Consider the following 25408-nt stretch of genomic DNA (forward strand, 5'->3'; position numbering starts at 1 on the left):
AGATCTATGAAAGATCTACTCTCTTTTTCCCAAAAGACTCTGTTCCATGGTACAAGGAGAATTCAGTTCTTTTTGGCAGACCTCCATGGCAGTTTGGAAGCAGTAAAAACAACCACAAAAACAAGCCTGGTTTCTCAGTGTCTTTACTCTCAATGTTTTAAGTGACATTTTATTTCTTATTTTTATTTTATTTGGATTTTAATAACCAGGAAGAAGTCCCCCTTTCGCTTGTATTGAGGACAATTTCCAGAGGAGGGAGACAGATGAGAATGCAGTAGAGAGATGTATTCAACCTTACGTTCCGAGCTCGTATTTGTTACTTTGAAAGAATTTGAAGGAAAGGCCCTATTTCCCTTAGTTGAGGAGTGGATGACTTTAAATGATTTTACATCAAGAAGGGCATGGAATCCCAGCAGATGATGTAATTATGTTTAAAAATGAGTATTATTAAATAATTCACGCTTTTAATATGGAGAAATTAGGTCATTTTTTCACTCCTCCCACAAATATTCAATCTTAATATCTTAGTAATGAAACAGCACAGACAGTGTTATCCATCCTGCTACTAACAGAGAATGCCAGTTATGACAGGCTCATTGTTTACTTTAACAGGTAATTTGTGGACCGGAATCACTTAATTGTTCTGAGTACATAATTACATGTCAGCAATTTCCAATTTAATTAAAATGTACAAATCTGAAGATTAAGGGAATTTTTGAATTATTAATCATTTTTCCACTAGGAAATCTTGTTGCTCTGCAGGAGATTTGTCCAGTGTACAACTATACGTATTTTTTTCCTTCTCTTTCGCAGACAGACAATTTTCCCGCAGAGCCCAATTACATGGGCAGCAGGCAGCAGTTTGTTCAAAGGTAAGGCCTATTAAATAACTTTCTCGGCTTCCCCATTTGCATTCGTGTCAAAATTGCTTTGCGAGAGACTACACTTCAGATTCAAACTTGTAGAGACAACACTTTCTCTTCTTTTTTCTTTATATGTATTTCAGTAGCTCCACGTTTAAGGACCCAGAAAGAGCCAGCCTGAGAGACAGTGGGCACGGGGACAGTGATCAGGCTGACAGTGACCAAGACACTAACAAAGGCTCCTGCTGTGACATGTCTGTTAGGGAGGCACTCAAGATGAAAACTACTTCAACTAAAAGCCAACCACTTGAACAAGGTGAGTGAAGCCTTCTGATGCTTACCGAGTGTACAGCTTAAGCAATCAGTATAAACCTAATAGTACTAGAGTTGTAGTTTATCACCTTGGAATGAATCATTGATAATATTGCCAAAGGAGCAGCAAATTTGCCCCAGACAAAAAGCCATCATTCAATACCCTAGTAACCACAGCAAAAGGACGGTCATGGATTTTAATCTGTAATCCTTTTAGGATGAAAACTTGGCCAAAGTCACGAGATGCTACTTATCTTTATGAACATTTTTGAATCTTATTTTGTGTTTCGTTAACAAGGAAAATAAGGCATATGTTTCCTAGATATGTGCATCTTAACATATTAAGATACAGGTTAAAATGAATAAATATAGCACTTTTAGGTGAGATGAAAACTTGATTGGAATTATATAGCTCTCAGCAGTGTTGGTTTGTTTTTCATGTGGATTTTAGCTTAAAAGGAGTTTTTCAAGAGTCATGTAACAGCTAAGCCAGAGTTCTGGCTTCTTCTTTTGATTTACACCTAAGTCTTCCTGGTTATCAAATAAACATGAACTTGTTTACCCTGATACAGATAAAAAAGTAATACTTCTTCATAAATATATGTTTTTTTTCCTAAAAGTCTATCTTCGGTTTATTAGTTTGATATGCCTCTTTATTAATTTTGATATTTTTGTTGTTTCAAACATAATGGGATATTTACTAGTGATTCACCCAAAGAGAGTTGAGCCACTCTTATGTGTAAGATTTAGACTTTCAATAGGCTTTTTTTATGTCCACTTATAAAAAAATGCAAAGAACTGTTATGTAGATTAAATTTCAGAATTAAAAATACATGATATATTACTCAATATTAGTTTTCAAAACATTAATCATTCTAAAATATATTGAATATTTATTTCCACTTTTTGAGAAACTGCATTTAAACTATGTGCACATTTAGTCTTTTAAGTCACTTAGTGATTCATAAAAAGTCAATTTTTGCCTCTAGCACATTCTGTCCTCTCACATATACATCAGCAGCTAAAATGCTTTGTAATTTCTCTCATCTTATTGAAAGTTCAATTCAAACACACATGCATATACATACAGATAATTCAGTAAGAAATAAATTCATACATATAATGTTTCTGCATTGAATATAATTATGCTGGATTTATTTTAAGGGTAACCTCTCCCAAAGCCTTCTTTTCTAAGTAGTAAATGCCGGATATATCATAGCCGCTTTTTTGTGTAACAGTGCAATATTGTTTTAAAAATTATTTTTAAAAAAGCTATTTGAATGCTTATCTGATATTTATAGTTTCTGCAACTTTGAATGTTTACTTGAAATGCTGAAGTGACAAATGGTCTTGATGAATTTTGACTATCCAATGTTATTAGATATGAATATTTTAGGCACATTTTAAGTGATAGGTTGTTGGATCTTGATATGTGAATGCATAGTCTAACAGACTCATCTGTGTGTGTGATAAAGTGATTTACAACCAATTTATTGGCTACTACTTGTAAAGCTGCATAGAGTAAGTAAAAAGTTTGCATTTATTGTCAGAACTTCATGAAAAACTTAGTTAATATAAAAAAGCCCACTGCTCATATTAACTCCTTAATTCCTTTTCAGCCACTGACTCAGCAGTGTATCTGAAAGGAATGAAAAAAGATCCCTTTAGAGAAAGGAAATTTATGTCTGTAAATATAATATATAGTGAAAAGCTGTTTTTTTTCTATTTTGCTATCAAAAAGTAGTATCTGAGAAGGGTGGCTGTTGTTCTTAAAAGAATATATAGTTGACATTTTAATTAATATTATGCATAAAATAATTGCTACTCTATGAGTGAGAATGCCAATAGAAATGTCTCCTGTAAAACAAATAGTTTCCATACATCCTTGTTAACAAACGTGGGGAAGTTATCATGAATCTGAAAGCCACACTTAGGAGGTAAGCTATGAATTATGTAGGAGAGAGACTGACTTTTGCTTTAAAACAGGATATTGAAGGGTTAATTACTTTTGTTGATTGATTGATTTGATTCATTAATTCATTTATTTAGTAAATAGCTATTAAATGCTTTCAATATGTAAGGAAAGTTAGGTTCTTCAGCAACATCAAAAATAAATGTGACTTGAAGCCAGCCTTCAAGAAACTATGTAACTAGTAGAGATGGGAGATCTCTGTCTCTGTCTCTGTCTTTCTCACAGTCCCCTCTCATTTACCTTCATATGTCATCTAACTCTCTATCTACCTCCAATCTATCTTTCTCTTTCCATTATTTAGATCATTTTTTTGTCTCTTTCTCCCTTCATTTCTTTCTTTATCTTTCTTCTGTCTATGTGTCTATGTTTACAACTATCTAGCCACTTAATTAGATTCAGAGGAGACTGTACTTATTGAGTTTTTACTACTTACTGTAAGCTGTGCTAGCTTCATTTCAGCATAGCTTATTTAACCTGCAAACTCTAAAGTAATTATCCTTTTTATTTTACATATAAGAAAAGTGAGCTTATGGGAAATTTATTAACCTGCAGAACAGGTTGGAATTTTATCTTAGATCTAGATATGACCAGAACTTGTATCTTTTCTATACAACTTTATCTCCAAATGGGAGAATTCTGGTTCATTGCTGTGACTATATAGCAAATAAACATTGAAGAGTAAGTTAAAACCTGAGTTCATGTGTGCAAACCTCAGGGAAAACATCAAAATGGTTTATATTCATTGAATGAATTATTCAATAGTTAAAACATAATATCCTGTTTCATGTTCATTTCATTTATAGGTAGGTAAGAACTGTTACTCTCACATTTAATAGATGTTAAGAAACTTTCTCAATGTTCTACAGCTGTAATTAGTGAAGTCAGCATTAGAAATAAAATAGGACTCCTTCAGGGCCTGCCTTCTTAACCAATGCTTTATACCATTCACATAATGAATGGTTTACTCAGAAAAAAATTAAAATGTTTGAAGAAGCAATCAGTTATTATCTTGGTCAGTGTACTCTGTTAATTTATTTGAAAAGCGTCATGATACCCAATGCCAAATTAATTCAATGCATACCAATAAAGAATAATTTTCTTCACAGATGAAAGAAGATGACAGTCGTATTCAAACAATTATCTCATGTCAGATTTCATATGTTAAACCCTAATTTTTAACACCTTAAAAAATCTCCTAAAAAACAAAAGTAAATTTCCTCTTAAACGAGAAGCTAAAGAAAAAGAAACCTTTTTATTAGTCCTTTTCTCATCCTAAAAAATGTTAATAGATTTCAATTAAAAAAAAGCATATTGTATTTTACATTTCTATATTAATTTAGCTGGCTTCTTTCCCTATTTAAAATATCTCTTTTAAGGAAAATAATGTTCTATTTATAAATTACACTATTTCTTAAACTTAGAAAAAATCAATTTAGAAATAATCTTCAAATTTTCAATGGAACTTTATTATAATAATAGTTTTCCTCTGCAAATAACGTAAGTCTTTTGAGATTTTATTTTATTAGCTTCATTGTTACCTTTTTCCTTCTCTTTTATGCTGTTAAATTTTTTCCATTTGTTGTGGTCCTGATATTTGTGTATTTTTGCTACCACTAGTTTAATCACCCCCAAATATACAGTACAAGTATAGTTTAGAAAAATATTTGAAAAATAATGGAAGGTGTTATGTACTATACTACAGCTGAAGATAAGCTCTAAGGATTTTATATTAAAAAAACCCCTCTAATATAAAGAAGTTATTTTAATTTCTCTTAATGTAATTTTTAAAAAATCTCAAAGAATATACTTAATTTCTTTGTGAGTTCAGTTCTTGTGCCCTGCCTCTGAATTTGTCAGTTGGACTTTTCCCCATATATTCTTCATAAAATATTAAAGATAGGTAGGTAGGTGGAGAGAGAGAGAGAAAGAAAGAGAGAGAGAAAGAATAGATAAAACAATCCAAATGTTTCAGAATTGGTATGGTGCCATGGTAGCATATTACCTAAAAAGGCAAATGTATATATTTATATATAATAAATCATGTTTTTCAAAAATGACACAGAAAATTTACATTTAATCTTATTTTGCTGATTTCATATTTTGGAGTAAGGAAAAAAACTATGTCAAGAACTAATAAAATATGTAATGCTATTTTTTCTATTTCTATAAAGAAGAGTCACAGTTTGGTAAAGAGTAAAATTCTTTGCAAAAAGCAAAAAAGGGAGTTCCTGTTGTGGTTCAGCACGTTAAGAACCCGACTAGTATCCATGCAAGTTCCATCCCTGGCCTCCCTCAGTGGGTTAAAGGATCTAGCGTTGACATGAGCTGTGGTGTAAGTTGCAGATATGGCTCAGATCAGCATTCTTGCGGTTGTGGTGTAGGCCAGCAGTTGCATCTCCCATTCAACCCCTAGCCTGGGAACTTCCATGTGCTCTAAGTGTAGCCCTAAAAAGAAGGAAAAATTGTTTTGCTTTGTTTTGTTTTGTTTTAAAAAACTCTTTCAAAAAATTTTGAAAGTAACTTAACATTTTATACTTCAAAATATTATTGATACTATGACTTTAAAGAAGTACTATCCCTTTGCATTTCTATCCATCAAAAGCCCTGTAAAGGACTTTGATTGTTAGCAATAACTTTTTCTTTTAAAAAGCTTAATAAGCTTGCCCTAAAATTCAGTAGTCTCTATTGATTTCCAGGTAATAAATGTGCAGTATTTATCAATGCTGACCGGCGATCTTTCTGAGCTTCTTATTGATAGCTCAGTGAATTTTTCAATTTTCTAAGGATAATCGTCTTCTGATATCTTTATAATTGACTGAAACCAAGTCCTTGAATTGAAGTCTGAAGTGAGTGGAATAGCCTTGTGAGTTGTGAATACTGACAACCTATGTTGGGGATTGCAGTGGAAGCATCACCACTGCCAAATCTCCCTTTCCCCTGTGCCTGGATTCCAGGACGTTTTCCAGCTTCAGGAGTTGCTCCATTCAAATTCTTTCTCATTTCTCATTTTATTTAATTGCCTTATAATTTCTTTTACTCTGTTCAGCTCTGTGCCACTCCTGTTCTCTCTACTGCTAGAAAATCTAACTTCTTAAATTACATTCTGGATTCAAAACATTTCACAATGGAATCCCTGATTAAAATCTAATAAAAATATAATCAATAGAAAGTTGAGAATAATGGAAACGTCAAATAAGCTAGATTTGCTCCAATGAATTCAGTTTTAAAACTAAATTACATTCTTAAAGGTTGCCTTCCCTCTTCCCAGAGGACATTCTGGAAAACTACAGAAACTAAAGCTAAAGGGTTTTGTTGTTGTTGTTGTTGTTGTTCCTTATTTTTCCTTTAAGTCAGTGTTTGAATTTTGCTTGTGAGCCCCATATTCCAAACAGAATCAGGCCGATTTAAACAACTGCATTATTTGTTATATGATTTCAGAGGTTGGGGAGGCTCTGAGCCCCACTCCTTCTCATCTCTCTCCCTAATTCACTGTATAATGATGGCAGTTTTGCCGTATTTCTAAGTATGTCTGGAAAGGAAACAGTTTAAGGTTTTCACAACCTATACTTCACCATGAAGGAGCTATTTACAAAAGTGTAGCATTAGGAGAATGGGAGAATAGAAGTTGAGGCTGTTGTCCACTGGATTGAGGGTGGAGCCACACAGTCAAGATTTAAGGAGAGGGTTGGGACATTGTCCAACAACGTGACCTACTTTGCAATTTCCCCTAGAACTGACCCTGACTCAAAAAGTGCTAGCGCAATACTTTTATATTCTCAGGCTTCTGTTCTGTTTTCTATTCTGCATTCTGGTTACTGCAGTTTGAACCCCAATCAGCAGTGTCTTTTCCTAGACCAACCCATAACAAGCAACAGCAAATCCCCTTCTATGGAAGGAAGACCATAAAGGTGGTGACTGTGTCCATCCTTTCAGCAGCCATCTGGCAATCTCTGAAAATAATTTTTAAAAGAAGTATTTCTGTACACTTATTAATAGTACATTTTTCTTAGAGAGAAAATGGAAAATGACTGTGATATATGGGGGCTGGGAAGGAACTGTTGAATATTTAGTGACAGAGAAAAAAATCATTTAGGGATTTTTAGAGGCACTGACGCTTTATGATTTGCACACATGGCGTTTAAGAAATTTCATTATTTGCCAAGAATTCATATTCTTTTCAAGCCCTGTAAGTTTTTATTAGGCTTTGTCTATCCAAGAGCACTGTAATATCAATTGTGCCACCTCCCTGAGCTGTCTTTTAGGACTTGCTGAATTCATCTGGCTTTACATTTTACAGATAAAATATTTCCCAAACTGTGAGCAGCTTTATTTTTGCTTACCAGGCTTTGCGACTGTCCCATAGTTCACCTAACTTTAAAAGTTTCAATGACATCTCTTTTACTCGTGTGCAAACATCTGCTTCTAGAATCCAGCATCTGGTATCATGAAAATAGAGAGATTTTATCACCCTCACATTTGTTGCTCATCGTAAGTAAAGCCTCTCTAACAAGTGTTGCATGATTTACTATAGACTCAATGTGATTTTGAGATTCTCTTTTTTTTTTTAGTAAGCACAGCAATGACTTTTGCTGAAACATTCCAATTGGGAAACATTGGGACAGTATTTCCCAAACTTTCGAAACTCGTTTTGTCTTATCCTTAGGGCAGGGGAACCCTCCCTAGCCTTAGAATCATTCTCTCTCTCAAATCAAAGAACCAGAGGGTTTTACTTTTTGTATTTTTTTTATAATGCTAATATGTTTTCATTTTTTATAGATACAATTCTGTAATAATATATACATTTTTGTGAAAGTAGGAGTGTGCCCATTAACTACAAAAATTTTAAATGATTATCAATTCATCTCCTAATTAAGAACTGTAAGAAAATACTGTTATTAGATTTAAAATTTCTCCCAGCAATTTCCTGTTAGTTCACTTTAAGAGCATGTTCCAATATCGCAGTTTCTTTGTTCTTTTGAAAACCATATTACAAAACATGAGGGCAAGAATCCCTGAAATATAACTCCCCTATTGTGGAGGTAAGAAAACAGACAGATTAGGTGACTTCCGTGGAGTCTTCAAGTAGGTGGCAGAGGTAGAACTAGTTCCAGATTTCTAATTATAATTTTCTGTCCAAGGCCCTTTCCATCCTTCTAGGAATTCCTCTAACATATTAAGAGATACCTCGAAGTCTTCAAACTGGTACTTCAGATTTGTCATCACACTTCATTTCCTTATTAATCTGAAGATGTCAGCTGCCATGCTTCAGAACTTGATTCTTTCATTGAATAAACATTTTACATATATATGATATTGAATAAAAGCTCCAAAAAGGTCAATTAAATGTATTATTCCAGAAGTTAGACATTGATACTACTGGATTATTTGTCACCAAGCACTAGGATTGTAAAAATTTCTTCAATCTGGACACAATACCTACACTTCTCCTACCTATGGGTCCTTGATGCTTTCTTAGCATGTAAGGAATGGTGGTGCCAGGACAGATTTTCATTTGTTCAATCACTTAGGTTTTCTTCGAATAAATGTGCCAGGCATGCAAGGATGAGCTAAAGCACAGCCTGGGTCCTCAAGGAGTTCACGGTGTGGCAAGAGAATTTGACAGACAAACTATGCGACTGGTGCAGTAAGAAATCTGTCTTCAGTGTTAACGGAATTGGGAGAAGGGGAATATAGCCAGATTTGGGGGATTAAGGAAGAATTCCTGGAGGAGAAGAAGGCTTCAGAGCTGACTTTTCAGAACATGTTTAGCTCACTTGTCAGCATGAAGTCAAAGTAGGGAGATTGGTATGTACTCTCAGAAACATAGACGGAAGGAAGCAGTGTATGTCAAGCCACTGTCAGAGGCATGTCAATAGTGATGTGTAGGAGTAGGAATGATGGTCAGTAGAGGTGAAATGGAGGAGGTAAGGAGAAGCCCAGAATGGGACCACTGACAGGCAGCCCTTAGAGGTTCAGAGGTAGCATGTCAAACTTTGATTTTCAAGGGATGATTTTTATGGCAATGTCTCCATAGATGGGGATACAATTAAGAAACTGGGCAAGTAATATAAAGGCAAGGCAAAAATGAAGCCTAGAGTAGTGAATAGATAGCAACAATGGAACAGATTGGAAGATTAAAAATTTCTTTTAAGGTATGCCACTACTTTTTTGCTTATAATGTTACTCAGTATTCATTTGAAATTGATTTTGATGTAAGGATTTCTAAAGGAAAAAAATATAATTTGATGCCCAAGTAAATTGGATATGACTTGAAATATTTAATGTCCTTTAATGAATTTAAGTAAGTTTTATGTAATATATACTACATATATTAAATTAACACATCAGTATTTGAAACTTACTACATTTTCTCTAAATGATTAATGTTTATTTCTATACTGAAAATGACTTAATAAAGACATTTTACCATTCAAAGATGCTAGGACAAAAACAAAAACAGAAAACAAAAAACCTTCAATTCACCAGACCTTTGAGAAAAGGTTCAGAAAGCAGTAAGGTAGTTGTAAACTTGTGATAATGAATCTCAGAATTGTGACTTGGGTAACTGAGTTCAGTTTACTAAGCTGGGAAAGACAGAGTGAGGTCATCATGGGGAAAACATGTGGGAGGTAAAAGGGGAAAACATATGAGAAGTGAAAAAGTTTAGCATCAGAAGAAGCAACTGGAGATGATAGTTTGGTTATTATAGGGGAGGTCGCGGGTATGAATGTGGAAGTCATTGACATAGGATCACACTTAAAGTAAACAGATGATAGCAATTATTGAGAAGAAAAGAGAGTAGAATCCAGGACAGAATCTTGCAAAAGGAGGTGAGAAGGAGAAAAGTTCAATAATAATTCAATTGGCAAAGAAACATAATCAGTATGTTCTGTGACAATCCAAAATCTGGAGACCCTCTAGATGAATTATTTGACTGAAGTCTAGACTTTTTAATTTCATTTCCAGCCAGTGTAATTGAGAGCCAAATTAAACCAATTCATCAATCAAGCTGGGTAACAGTTTTTATTTAAAACAAAATGATACTGAACTGGTTCTATTTTTTGGTTCACAAACTAGTCCTGAGAACAGTTTCTGAATACATGATCTGGCATCACTGGCTTAAATGTGTGACTTCCAGAGCTCACTATTAAAAAAAACTTTACTTAGAATCATATGTTTTGAATTTTTAATATAACTCAGTAACTTGTACATAGCATCTATTATGTATATGGCACTAACTTAGATGCTGTGTTGAATATTTATTCCAGAAATATTTGTTGGCCTTCTGGTATGTGCCAGGCACTTCTCCAAGTGTTAAGGATTGAGTAGTAGGTGGAATAAATAAATATTCCTGTTCATGTGCTGCTTATATTCGAATAAGGATATAATTTTCAAGTGAATCTTCTTGAGACTCATGAACCCCATTTTCACAGAACTTATAGTCTGAAAATACTATGAAGTGTAGAATGTAACATGCTATTGATTATGCATAAATGAAAGTATATAAGAGTTTGAAAAGGAGGGATAAAATACTAATAATTATTCAAGGAAGACTTCATACATAATATTAAGTTTGAGCTGGGACTTAAGGAATGAACAAGGTTTTTACTCTGAGAAGAAACACAACAAATACATAAACTCAATCATAGGTTATGGAAGTAATGTTGGGGGATAAATAGTAGTTTACTGTGTCCAGCTGAGAACAGACAGAAGGAACAAGGGATGACAATGGAAACAGGAAAGAAGTAGTCAGTAAGGATAGGAGGAACTAGCAGCCATGGTGTTGTCACATACTCAAAGATAGATAAAAAGAAGCATGTTGACTCTTTAGATAAATGCAAGAAATGAGGCTCAAGGGACACTTCAATTTGATAACTAACAGGTTGCTCTTGGTTTCTATGAGGAGTTATGATGGAATAATGAAAAAAGGAAGGAGATTTTTAAATGATACACCAGGGAAGCAGGGTCAGGAATAGGAGACAGACATTTTTCTTATTCCAAGAAAACTCCCAAATGATGGAATAAGGAAAAGAAAGTGGAAAAAATACTTAAAAGGAGATGGAATTATAGATAGAAGAATGCTTTAATTATTCAAACTAACTGAGTATCAGTACACAGAGGTAAATGATCCACTTATAAGGAATTAATAAAGGACAGTATGAATTAGGTAGAGGTTATTCCAGCATATTGGGGATGCTAGGTTTTGTTTTTTTTTTTTTTTTTTTTGGCTGTGCCTATGGCACGTGGAAGTTCCTGGGCCAGGCATTGAACCTGCAGCCGTAGCAGTGACGTGAGACACAGCAGTAACAATGCCAGGTCCTTTACCCACTGAGCCACCAGGGAACTCAGGGAGATGCTAGCTTTAAAGTGAAGATAAACTCTTTTTCCATAAAAGAAAGAAAGGAGAAATAAATTTAAGGAGATGAACAGCAATGTGGAGACCAAGGAAAATACTTATCAGGAGCTCATAATAGGTGGTTCCAATCTTCTCTATAAAGTGGAAAGCAAAGTTCATCAATCTCATTATTTCACAAAACACTGGTGTTATATAAATGAAACATTTGGGAAAAGCCACAGGAGCTTGGAAAGTTACCAAAATATTCTACTGCAAGATTAATATCTGTCGAAACAGATATGCCATTATTTCATATTTATAATTGTTAAAAAAACAGAAGTAGGAACCTATAATATATCAAACCAAGTACATAAATATGTTTAAATTAACTCTACTAGTTCCTTTCAATTTTGTAGCTTGCATGGATTTTTGAAAGCTGATATTTTCATGTGTAGGCCTACAATTTAGATGTTTTCCAGACTTAAGAATTTTTTATATTTTAGGTAAATGATGTAATACATATACAATATATAAAATGCCCACTGGGATCTGTGCCAGTACTCACAATTAAGTACATGAATAATTTTGTAGTAAAAAGTCTAAATACTTATATTAAATGGGAATAAGTGAATAATATAGATAGCCCATGTCAGTTCAAGTCAATTTTTACTACCAAATGAGTAACAAAATTCCTGAAAAATTTTTTTGGATTTAAAATGTGTAAGAAATTGCAGACTTTTACTTAGTCTGTATATTAGGGCTTTTCCTTCTTTAAATTCTTGGGAACTAGTTATATTGATGACAATTCTCATAGTAACTTAATGAAAAAATATTGTTTACCACCAAGAGAAATTATTCAATCTAGTTTCCTATTAAGCGATAACAGAAATCTGTAGTTGAAGACCCAGCATAGACCAAAATATTCTGTTACCCCTGAAATCATTTTATGTGATGAGTATTTACTTTGGCAAGAACACTATGTGTTTAATCCTTGAACATTTAAATGCTTAATCATGTCATAAGAACATTTTGAGTAGTAGTTTTAGGATTTGCAAACAGGTAACAAATGCATTCCCACCTCTGATACTGGGTATAATTTTGAAACAAAATACATATTTCATGGAGATTGATTCATCTTCCCTGGATTTTATTTTATTTATTTTTTGAGGTTTTTAAAACATGTTGAGGGATGAAATTTTGTTTTATTTTTGTCCTAAGTCATTTCCTTCTTAATTTTAATTACTCTATTACATAATATCCTCTATATAGACATCTGACCCTTTATCCCTACAAAATAACATTTTTAAAGTTGTTTCAAAGAAGGATGGCAAGAAAACTTTAGAAAATTTTAATGCATGCAGAATGACTTCATGATGTACATGAGGTACATTACTCCACACTGCTAGACAACCATAGGTGATTGAATCTTAAGTGAATATATCTGATAATTTTTCCTTTTACTCATGGAGTTGTATTGCTCAGGAGTGGCTCTCTTTACCATTAATATATGAATATATTAACTCAATACATATTATTTCAGTACCCATGTATATGACTCTGCCTTCAAGGTGTTTAGCTCTTGAGGATGTCATCCCTCTATCCATCTAGCTGTAATTACATTTTTAAAATACTGTGGTATACATAAAAAATAAAAATTAATGAATTCCACTAGAGAATTACTTTATAATTTAGATATGCTTTTAATAGGGTCTTGATGGTAGAGCAGGACTACAAGATACAGATGAATTGAGTATTCAAAGTTGGGAAATAACATGATCCAAGATGAGGCAAGTCATAACATAATTCAGGAATGGCAAATAAGTAGGGATATTTTTATGGGAGTATGATATGGAGAGTTGGAACGGGGAGAGATTGGACCCAATTATGAATGGATTGGAGTCAAATTATGAAAGACCTTAAATGCCGTACCACAAAGTTCGAATCTGATTCTATAGGCCATTAAAAACTTTATTATTGAGTAAAGTTCCCTGATCAGAATTTTGTTTTAGAAAATTTAATTAATAAAATACCAGAGGAGGATTGGAAATCAGAGAAGTCCAATGGCCAAAACTGATCATTCATCAAGTTTCAAAAGGACAGAAGCATATTTAATATATTCTAATTTTTGTATATCATAATGTAATTTAATTTCTGAGCCAAGAGTTTTTTATTGAAATCATTCTGAGAAATAAACGTAACTCAAAAGAAGGATTACTCATTTCAAAATACCATCTCTATGTATTTCTCAGTTATGATCAAAGTTGATTTTTCCTTTCATATTTATTCACAGCAGAACTGATGACCCTATCTTAAATATAAATCTGAATGAAACTCCTAAAAGATTATGAACATATAACAAGCTGCATGGACCTATTTAATCAGACAACAAAAGAACAGCTACAAGTTATAGGGAATTAAAAAGAAAAAAAATATGAACAGCTACTATATGTCAAACATCATACCAAGCACTTTTGAGCATATTTGTCCTCATGGCAGGCTGATGAGGTGGATATTATCCTTTTTTTTTAAATTTTTTTATTACTCAAATGAATTTATCACATCTGTAATTGTATAATGATCATAACAATCTGATTTCACAGGATTCCCATCCCATAGCCCAAACACATCCCCCACCCCCCAAACTGTCTCCTCCGGAGACCATAAGTTTTTCAATGTCTGTGAGTCAGCATCTGTTCTGCAAAGAAGTTCAGTCTGTCCTTTTTCCAGATTCCACCTGTGATAGCATATGATGTTGGTGTCTCAACGTATGGCTGACTTCACTTAGCATGATAGTTTCTAGGGTCCATCCATGTTGCTAAAAATGATATTATCCTTAATAGATGAAAAACCTGATCATAAAGAACTGGTGTATCATGCCCATGGTTGCTGCCCTCGGCAGTGTAGTAGTTGTCTGTCTGATGCCATGTCTGTGCTTTCTCCATCCTACTTCCTTTTGTTTATTTACAGTCTTCAACAATAATGCGAAAAAGAGAGCTCACAGGGAAGTTATACCAGAATTTCAAAGTTCAAAAATAGGATGTCTTACTTTTGAAAGTAGAGTTGAATCTGATTATTGATGCTTAATGAATGGTTCTTCAGTACCACATTTAATTGCCGTTATTTTATTATTATTATCATTTTGACATTTTCCTGAAGCGCTAATATTAAGACTGTTGTTGTTTTACCCTTATATACATTATTTGCCTTTACTTAGAATAATCTTTGTTTCATGGCTACGTATTCTGCAGTTAACCCTAATCTTGGAGAGAAGACACAAGTTTTTCTAATATGTCGATACCATTTGGAAAATACTTTAATTTCCATATATATCTGAAAGTCATCTTCCTATGTGAGAGTAATTTTATTAATATGTAATCACTGGTAAAAACAATAAAACAAGAGAGTTCCAGATGTATATTCTATCTCCCCATTCATTTCTCTTAAGTTAGATAAAAAGGTGCTTTTGCTATTTTTGAATAGTAAATGAAGTAAATTTTGTTCTTAAAATGCTTTCTGTATTAAGCTCTACCATTAGTTTACTTTTAAAACTGTGACAGACTGCTCAGAGATATTTGTTATATACACAAATTTAATTCCACTTATATTCGTAATCTACAGTTTATAAGACACTGTAGTCCATAGGTATACCTAAGACACTTTACAATTCTCCAGCATTAATCAATGTTTTTGTGCAATTAAAATGTGGCAAAAAAACTTGAAAAAATTCAACTTATTTCATTTTTTCCACCCCCAAACTGCCAACACTCCCCCCCCCCATACAGTTCTTTCTCAATCTCTTCCAACCAGCTCCTTTGTAATCTCAGTAATTGGGGTTTTACATAGGCACTCCAGTCAGAAAGAAAGGAATTCCTCTTATTTCCTTTCTTTCCTCATCAAAGCATGTGTCATTAATCCTGTTGTTACCACCAGTCTATTCCACTTTTTCAATTCACTTACTTCCAGTGTATTTATCCATCACATCAAAATACCTTCCAAGGTAGATAGCTACCTGCTGCCCTCTCTGTTTGTTTGAGATGTAAATTCATTTAAAACTCAGATTGTTATGATCATTATACAACTACAGATGTGATAAATTCATTTGAGTAATAAAAAAAAGTAAAAAAAAAAAGGTAAAAAAAATACTCTTTAGTGGCTTCGCAGAGTACTTAAAATTTGGACTTTTAACTATGGCCTATAAACTCCCCCCTTTTGTCATTCTCCTGCTAATTTACTATAAACCAGCCTGGGAGATCTTTCAGTTTCTTCTTTTCTTACTAGAGAAAGAGAATCTAGTGCTGAAAACTTTCTTTGAGGTGACTTACCTCCCTGAGGAGTCTGCATGCTCTATGTGTGAAGGAGATATTTTTATTCTACAAGGTATTCCCAATGTTTAGTTTTTTTAAAAGATTTATCAAAATTTAAAACTACAGATTAAGATTTTAGGGAACTCAAAGTCATTGGATAAATCCTAGAGTATTTTAATCTGGTAAATGACATGACACTGAATTAATCCTTAGAGAAGTCTATTCTATTATGGTTAGAAACAGATCCCACAAATGTTTAATGACTTCATAAGTTAATTTTTGCATATTTAATTGATTATCTCATTTAACTTTGATGATTTTTCAATAATTTTATAAGATAGTCATTGTCATTTCCATTCTGAAGAGAGGAAATGACCAATCTAAAGTCACTGAACTTTTATGTGGCTGAGCCAGAATTTTGGCCTAGGGATCTGATTCTAATTTCATGAGTCATTTCATTATGTCACATTGCGGTGGCCCACATGAGAGGCAACAAAATTCTAACTAGTCTAAGTGATAGTGAAAAATAAAGGGTGATAATATTTGGAGGATAAAGACCTTAACATCTTGGTAGCGAGTAAGAGAGGGTCATCAAATTTTTCAATATTAAAAACTTCCATCAAGTCTTAATAATATGGTTGGACTGTTGAAAACCATAGGTTATCTAAAGCAAGGTGCAGAGAAAGTACGTGGTAGAGTAGGAATGGGTGAAAAGAGAAATGGACAACACAATAAGCAAGTACAATCTATTTGAAAAATATTACTCCTGTATTTGAAGTATGTGTAGACACTCAGAATATACTCTCATATTGAGGGACAGATGGATAAATTTGGGTTAGCTTTTGAGCATCTATTTTTAATATTGGACTATACAGTATACAAAAAATTAAAGCAAGTAGATAAACTGACGTGTTCAGAAAAATAGTAAAGCAAATTGCTACTATGATACACAGGAGACATCAGTACAATGGAAGTCTATCTTGTAAGTAAATGCAATAATGAACCTTGGGTGAGGCAGATAAAGAGTCCATAGGGCTCAGAATTGGTCCTTCATATTCCTGGGCTGAGAAGATTTGTAAGAAAATAGATTAGAATCCAACAAATGGTGTTTATTTACTTGTGAAATACGAATATTGTTGTAATTATCCATGTACTGATTTTATTTAATTTTTTGTAATGAATCAGTTAATTTATTGGCTATACCCATGGCATGTGGAAGTTCCCTGACCAAGGATTGAACACACGACATAACAGCTACATTGGCTGCTGCAGTGACAATGGTGGATCCTTAACCCACCATGCCACAAGAGAACTCCAAAGGTTGTGTCTCTCTCTTTCTCTCTCCCTCTCTCTTTCCCTCTCCCTCTCTCTCTTTCCCTCTCTCCCTCTCCCTTTCTCTCTTTCTCTCACTCTCTCCTTTTTTCACCAGGCCTGGGGCATGTGGAAATTCCCGGGCCAGGGAGGGAAACTGCACTGTGGTAGTGACATAAGCTGATGCAGTGACAGCACCAGGTACTAAACCTGCTGCACCACAAGGTAACTCCAACACGTACTGTCAATTTATATTTTAAAAACTGTCAATTTATATAAGTTTATCCAAAGGAATAGAGTAATGCAGTGAAAATAATAGTGAAAATGAAAACTGTCAAAAGTGAAAGAAAAGGAATATCTGAAGGTACTCATACACTGAAGAGTTACTAAAAAGAAGGGTGAGTGTGCCTCTTCAGGGCATGATATGAGATCCACTGGAATTAATATTTTAAGAAGAACATATATTTTTAAAAAATAAAGATTCAAGAAACAACACTTCAGAAAGCAAAGTTTTCCAGATTTCTGCCTTGCATTTTACTGAGGACACCAATGCTATGTTTTTGCTCCTTTTTTAAGATAAAACATTGAGATTAAAAAAAAAAAACAAATTAGGTTTTACAAAACTCCAGAGGTTAAGAAATACTTCTCCTTCTAGACCGTTTTTAGGAGATATAACTTTGAAGTTCTGTATTTTGATTAATAAACTTATTTTACATTTTATACCCACACAAATATGTATTAAAACATACAGGAGTTTGTTTATATGGCTATATTTATCTTCATAATTTGAATGACAAAAGCTTTAAAAATTTATTTTAATTACACTTAGCCTACATCCATCAGAATATCATTAACTTCTCCAATGTATTGCAATTATGCCTGGAAATTATACCAAGTTACTAGAGACTTGTCCTTGAAATTACAAAGTGTATGAACAATATATAATAATGCATTTTCACACATATTTATTAGCACAAGAGTATTCAAAACGCATTAGCAACCTCATTATATCTGTGTTCACATGACAATATTTTATTAACCATAATTTAAAAACTTTTGAATGTTGAAAAGGGTGCAAGTAGCAGCTTTTTAAAAAGCCGTAGGTCAGGTTATTTGTTTTTAGGTTATAAGTAATATGTTTTCATAAATAGAGGTTACATATTTTGCTTAATTTCCTTTTTGGATTATATTATGATTATAAATACATTAATTTCAATATATTTATTCTTCACATATTATCAGCTCATTTGAACATTCTGGGTAATGTGTTAATACCATCAGTGTTTGAGTGATACACTGTCATTTTCTTCAGATGTAACCAGTTTTTCTCTGATATCAATTCAATAATGTTAAACCACTTAATTTCACTTTAATAATGCAACACAGTCATTAATTCTATCTGGCGGAACATATCTGCATCATGAATTACTTTAAAAAGAAGTCATATTTCTATCTTGTTTTGATTCAAAGACATACTGAAATTCAAAAGAGTCAATAGTATGTTGCCATATAAATCCTTATTAACATCTTCAAATATAAATAGATATGATAGATAGTAATTAGTATCTCATCTACAATTTCTTTCTAATTTATTTTAAGTAATAATAAAAGTAGTTTAGTCCCTAGGTACTATAGGTATTTCTTTATCATTATGTTTATGCTCTTAAAAATATTAGGCAAGGTAAAAAAAAACTAATCTACCTAGTAATAACTATACTGATGTATAAAGCATTACTGGTGCTTCAAAGTGGTATATGCTTTTTTTCGTCTTCTCAGATATAGTTTGCATTAAATAATTCAACAGTTATTTGGGCCATATACTGTAAGTGGCACTAGGGAAAGAAATTATGCGCAAAACAAACCTGATTTTTTGTTTGCCTCAGTAGGTGTCTGTTTTATTCAAAGCTCTTGGAACAACATCTGATTTGACTTTTTATTAGTGAAACATATTCGTCTGAAAAACACACATTAGATCTAAGATGTGAAAATCAATGACTATGGAAAAGTTAACTTTCAAAATTAGGTGAGGTAAAAATTTATCTGCAGCTGTGAAAGTTGAGGATGGAATTTTTATCCTCTTAATACAGATGAAAATATTGAGGAATGATATCCCGCAGAGAGAATCTTTGAACAGAAAAAATAACATAAGGTAAAAACTAAGGAAATCTGAGTTAAAAATGGGGTTTAATAATAATGTATCAGTATTGATTTATTTAATTATGACAAATGTTCCATATGAATGTAAGATGTTAAAAATAAGCCAATTGGGTGTGCATATGGAACACTCTGTAGTCTATTTTAAAATTTTTCTATAAATAAAAACTTTCTAAAAATTTAAAGTTTCTTTTAAAATTTATTAACTTTGGAAGAAAATAAATTGAGAATGCAAAATTGTGCAGAACTTTAACTCAAGTATTTGAGCATTTTTAGTGATCGGCAGGAAGCCATTGAAAATGTGTGGGCAGGATCGTAACATAACTAGGAAGACTCTTTCCATGACTGCACAAATTGTAGGAAGGGAGCGGTGACTTCCAGGAAACCAGTTCAACTCAGTAATGTCCATATAAAGTAATAAAGACAAAAGTCATGTGGTGGTCAGTTTGAATGGAAAGATAAAGATATGATACACTGCAAATAAGTAATTAGCAGTATTTGGCAATTTATTGGATGTAAAACCTATCTGAGAACAAAGTCTGGATGATTTAGAAAGGAGATGTATAATGTGATAAAGTAGATATAGAATAGGAAAGTCATATAAATTTTAGACTTAGAAACTAGATTTGCTGATGCTATTATATTAGATAAGGCAAAAGAAGATATATTTGAGTTTTCAAGGTTAAATGAAAGTTTAATCATTTCCTCCACGAATGTCCTATGGTTAAATAATTTGAAATCTCTTGTGCAATCAACAAGGGATGTTTGGAATTTTTGAGCCCAGAATGTCACTGTGGTCTGTTTCACAACCTTTTTGTTATGATGATGATTGCATTTTTATTTTAAATATTAATATTTCCTCATAAGCACATAGTGAACTATATCCTCTTAATGTATAAACTAAAAATTAGGAGTAAAATAGGAGGATTTCCAGTTGCAAGATATCTCTTAATCAGTAATCTCTAATATGTATTCAGAATATTAATTAATGGTTATAATAGAAGTATAAGAATGGCATATAACTGCAATTCCAAATTCATTTCATAAAATGAAATTTGAGGTAGTTAACTTTTTAAATTCTCATTTACATTTCTACTTTTGATTATTAAAAGGCATTTTATATTCTGTATTACACAAGTAGAAAATAAATTTCTTCTGACACTTTTAAAGAAGGGTAAATGGTTAGAATTATTGAATTTGAAAAGTGATCCACAGGAGTTTCTGTCATGTCTCAGCCTAAATGAATATGACTAATACCCATGAGGACGAAGGTTCCATCCCTGGCCTTGCTCAGTGGGTTAAGGATCTGGCTTTGCCATGTTCTATGGCGTAGGTCTCAGATGTAGCTCAGATCCCGAGTTGCTGTGGCTGTGGCATAGGCCAGCAGCTACAGCCCTGATTCGACCCCTAGCCTGGGAATCTTCATGTACTGTGGGTATGGCCCTAAAAGGACCAAAGGAAAAAAAAAAAGAAAGAAAGAAAGAAAGAAAGAAAGAAAGAAAGAAAGAAAGAAAGAAAGAAAGAAAGAAAGAAAGAAAGAAAGAAAGAAAGAAAGAAAGGAAGAAAGAGAAAGAAAGAGAGAAAGAAAGAAAGAAAAAGAAAACGTGACCCACAAAACACCAGTAATGACTTGAAAGACAGATAGAGAGCTGAAACTTCATTCCCATTGTGTGGAAGGATCCCCTTGATGTCAATGTAGGTTCCTAGAATGTCTGGATAGGCCATTTGAAGTGTTTGAATTAGAAATAACTGTTTGATTAAACACAATCTCGATTGGATTTAAATTTACATTTTACAGACCTGACTGGCTCTTTAGGGTCATTCTTGTTAAAGAAACCAACTCTTCATTAACAAAAATTCTAAAGTTGCATCATCACAAGACTAGCTCTGAAATAGTTCTTAGTGTAGGGGAAGAGGGCTCATTTATGGTTGACCTAGTGCTTTTCATTTGGATTCAGTAAAGTGTGACCTAATGTTATGATTGAAATAGATAAAACATGTATGCATTTGACTGTGAATTTGACCATGAGGACCTAAAAAGAAGAATGGGATTTTCGTCCACACAGGAGGATGGAGAGCACAGACTCATGTGATCCACCTTCCATATGTCTAAGGATGAAGCTGTGGAGGGATCCCCCCCAGGGGAGGAAATCCTAAAGTATGATAGATTGTTTTCCCTCACCAGGTGCAAATATAATCAGAGTGGTTGGAATCCCATGAGAGTATTTGGTCAGGATAAACTGCGTAGAGAGAGATTGTTCATTTAGATCACTTATCGTGTTATAGGGTACAGACATCTTTGAAAATTTCCTCTGCTGAAAAAAGCTTAATCCAATTACTCCCTTCCCCCACTCCATTTCCTCTAAAGTCTTTAGAAATCATGGGTTCCTCTTTTTGGATAGGTAGGTAGTACATTTAAAAATTCTTTGGGAAAAGTTGTGTTTGTACACAGCAAGTACAATAAAATTTCCATCTTTATACTAATTAATACATACTCACACAATTTTTATTTATTCATTTATTTTTTATCTGGAAAAAGCAAGGTTAGTGATTATCATATCTGAGACTGATCTTTTCTTTAATTCTAAATTTCTTTTTACAAATAATGACTGATGTTTAATTATCAACTGCAGTTGCCTAAGTATTTGTAGAAATGTTATATATTATATAATGTCATTTTCATATATCATCAAATACATAGAGGTAAGGGAGTTCCCTTGTGGTGCAGCAGGTAAATGATCTGCTGTTGTCACTGCAGCAGCTTGTCACTGCTATTGCCTGTGTTTGATCCCTGCTCTGAGAACGTCCATATGTCATGGGCACAGCCAAAACAAACAAACAAACAAACAAACAAAAAACACAGAAGAAGACTTAAAACTTTCTATAACATTGTAATGAATGTTAGATCAAGAATTGGTAGACTCAGTTCTAGTATTGGCACAGTAGTAATACTAGTATCTGTGTCTTTGACTATGACCTTAACTTCCTGGGTCTTAAATACTTTATTTATAAGGGAAAGGACCAAACCAGATTATCTATAATATGCCTTACCACCTTATATTGCTATATTATATAAAGACATATGGAAACTGAAAAGCTTCGCCATTGTTAAGACTGATATTGCTACCTCTACTTGAATTCTGCCAATTATTTTCTCAGTATAGAAATATGATCAATTCTGCATAGATTAGAACAATAAGAATTCATTAGAGAGGGAATTCATTTGTGCTGTCCCAAGTTTTCAGCAATCCTATTGTTGCTATGAAGAAGATGATATATTAATAAATGTTTCTGAGCAGTAACATGTTTTTACTGACTATATACAATAAAACAGCTACATTGTATAAAGAGTAGACAGGAGAATATGGCTTTCTTGTCAACATATGAAGGAAATGGGGCAATAGAGCAGTGAAGGAAGTGAGGAAGTACAACCAGGTAGCTCTTGGGGAAGAGTTTCAAGCAGAGAGGCTGACCAGTGCAATCCTGGCTTGTCTGCCATATTGAAAAAAAAGCACAAATCCAACATGTTGGGGGCAGAGAAGGTGAGTCTGAGGCAAAAGAGCTGTCGAAGAGAGAAGAGCAGAGGTGCAGAGGTGTAGATGGATAGTATTAAAACCATACAGGCACAGAAAATGGAAAGGACACAATCTCTATTTATTTTACTGGTGGTGCTTATCTGCTTATTGAACAAATCATAGAAATAGAGTTCTCATAGTAAAATACCATACTTTGTGGGGATAACAGATTACAATCAAACTTGCCTGAAGATAACCTCTGTAAACATATTTGCATATGAACTCCTTGGGATGTCTTTGAATATATCTATATGCCTCTATTTTTATTATCTATATCATAATTGGGTGTGTCCGAAATACATAATTTGTGACTTTCTCTTAACACTTAATATTATATCTTGAACAAATCTCTGATCCCTTAATTTTTTCAAAAGTGGTAGTCTGATTCAACTCAGTATTTAAACTCAAAATTCAAGACTGTGGTTGAATAATTCTTTATTGAAGCATACTTCTATTTGGGGAAAATCGTGTATAATACAAATACATGTCATAATTTTATAAATTAAACTTTATATTTTATAAATATTTTGATAAATAATGGGATATTCTAATGACTCTTACAGATATTATGCTATTGAAGATATCTTCTACAATAATATTTTTTATTTTTTTCCTGAGAAGTGATCTTAAGGGCATAATTGCTGTTTCAAAGAATACAAATTTTTTTTTAAGGTTCTTGATAAAAATTAAAACTCCATAGGATTTAAAGCAAAATTAGTATGCTATGGAGTCCTCAAATTTTTCACATGCAAAAATCAGCTCATTTTCCATAATATCCAAAAAGGAAATATTCTGAAGAAAATATAATTAGTTTTTCATATTTCATATTTAATTAGGTTTCAGAAATCATGTATGAAAAATAATTATTTTAATTTTTAGGCCAGCACCTTAACCATATTCATGCTGGGTTTTTATTACAATTGTTGGTATTATCTGGGCAAAATGTTTTCACAAATTACTTTTAAGAATTGCTATAATATCAAATTAATTTAATAGTGTTCAGGGGATTGTGTTCAAAGATTCTTTATTCAATTAGAATGTAAAGAGATCATTTAATGAAATAAACAACTTTAGTTTTTAGATACAGCAGTTTAGGAAACTTAAAATTAATACTATAATGTTCATGAAGGAATATGCCTTATTTTATCAAATTAGGCAACTGAAACTGAGTGAAAAGGGGGAAGGTGACTAAAATCATGACTTTTTAGTAGGTGAAATAATATATTTAGTATGTGGCTACAATCAGAGTATTTGATTTCTGAATACAACTGAAAATTCTCATGCATAGACAAAAATAAATGAATCAATACATGAGCCATAATACAAATCTTTATAGTACATATTGATGTGTGATGGGTAAATTGTGTAGTTGTTACCTTGTGTCAGGTACAATTTTCTAACCAATTGATGTGGTTAGATTACAAAATAATCTAACCACATCAATTTCACTAATTGCATTCCTCTCACTAGTTATATTGCATGTTTTTCATTAGACAGTAGAACAATGTAACCTTTGAAAATGGTGTCCTTGTGATTTTTAAATGTGACATCAATATTTTGGCAGAATCATTTTCTAAGCATTTAAGTTCAGTGCATTTGAATTAAAAATTACATCTTCTGAAAAAAAATGGTCTTCAATAACTTTTTATTTCCATCTACTCTTTCTTATTGGAATTATAGTGTATTAATAATTCTTTGTGACTATTTGCCAAATCATTAATTAAAAATGTTTCTCAAAGTTGAATATGAAGAAACTATGGCAAATATTTAATTATGTCAGCAAAATTCTATTAAATGAAAATAGAAACTGAAACAAATACGTTGTTCATTTGAAAATGAACTTCATTTGCTCATTGATTCATAACCATTTTAATAGCACTTAGTGACAATTTAATGGGATGACCATACAATTTATTATCCAAAATGGCCCTTTCTTTTGGGGGGGGGAATGAAAGGGGCACTTTTAATATTTTCACTGAGACAGAGTTTTCAGGGCAAATCTGAACTTATGGTCAACCTAATACATAGGAATTTTTAAAATAATAGGATAAAAAATGATTATGGAAAACTGAAATATAAGTAGAATGGAGAGATACAAAATGAGAATAAAAAATAGTATTGTTCTATTTAATTTCCTCTATGATAATTTTGACTATTTTTTAATGTTAAAATTTTAAATATTTGCATTTTAATTTTTAAAAAGAATGAAAACTGTTTTTGTTATTCATAGATGTAGAATGCACACACTAATTAAAAGTTTAACAGCTTTGTGAAAAGCTTTACCCATTTTACTGTGTATTTAGAAGGGAAAATGAATGGTTTGAGAGGAAATCTGTGAGAAAAAAATATTTAGAGTTTAATTCTTAGATAAAATGTAACGTATAAAATAATTTTTGTTGATAGCAAAGTGAAAGTATACTCTTCTTACATATACTGCCTTTGCCTAAATCAATAAACATATTAATATTATGCCAGCTAATAAAGATAATTTCTTTTTGAACTAAAAGCAAACCTTTATTTGAATGCATATTAGACTACGTCTTTCTTTGAATATATACTAGAGCTTATTAAATTTTAATACA

The 25408-nt window shown here is 32.7% G+C and overlaps 1 protein-coding gene across 8 annotated transcripts in view; it reads left to right on the forward strand.

Annotated features, from left to right (window-relative positions):
- Positions 1-25408, forward strand: part of PCDH17 (protocadherin 17) — a 100934-nt gene that overhangs the window by 37207 nt on the left and 38319 nt on the right. For 4 of the 8 annotated variants that reach the window (XM_084982454.1, XM_084982453.1, XM_084982457.1 and 1 more), the window contains exons 3-4: positions 814-872; positions 1007-1179. In XM_084982454.1, the coding sequence (XP_084838580.1) occupies positions 814-872; positions 1007-1179 (232 nt within the window). The remainder of the gene's footprint in view (positions 1-813; positions 873-1006; positions 1180-25408) is intronic. The other 4 variants (XM_084982455.1, XM_084982456.1, XR_014820040.1 and 1 more) reach the window with 2 other exon arrangements.

This window comes from Sus scrofa, chromosome 11 (assembly GCF_054392235.1).
Source record: "Sus scrofa isolate SSC_HxYL_T2T_F1_AM1 chromosome 11, Sscrofa_HxYL_maternal_Yorkshire_Landrace_v2.0, whole genome shotgun sequence".
NCBI classification, from domain to species: Eukaryota; Metazoa; Chordata; class Mammalia; order Artiodactyla; family Suidae; genus Sus; species Sus scrofa.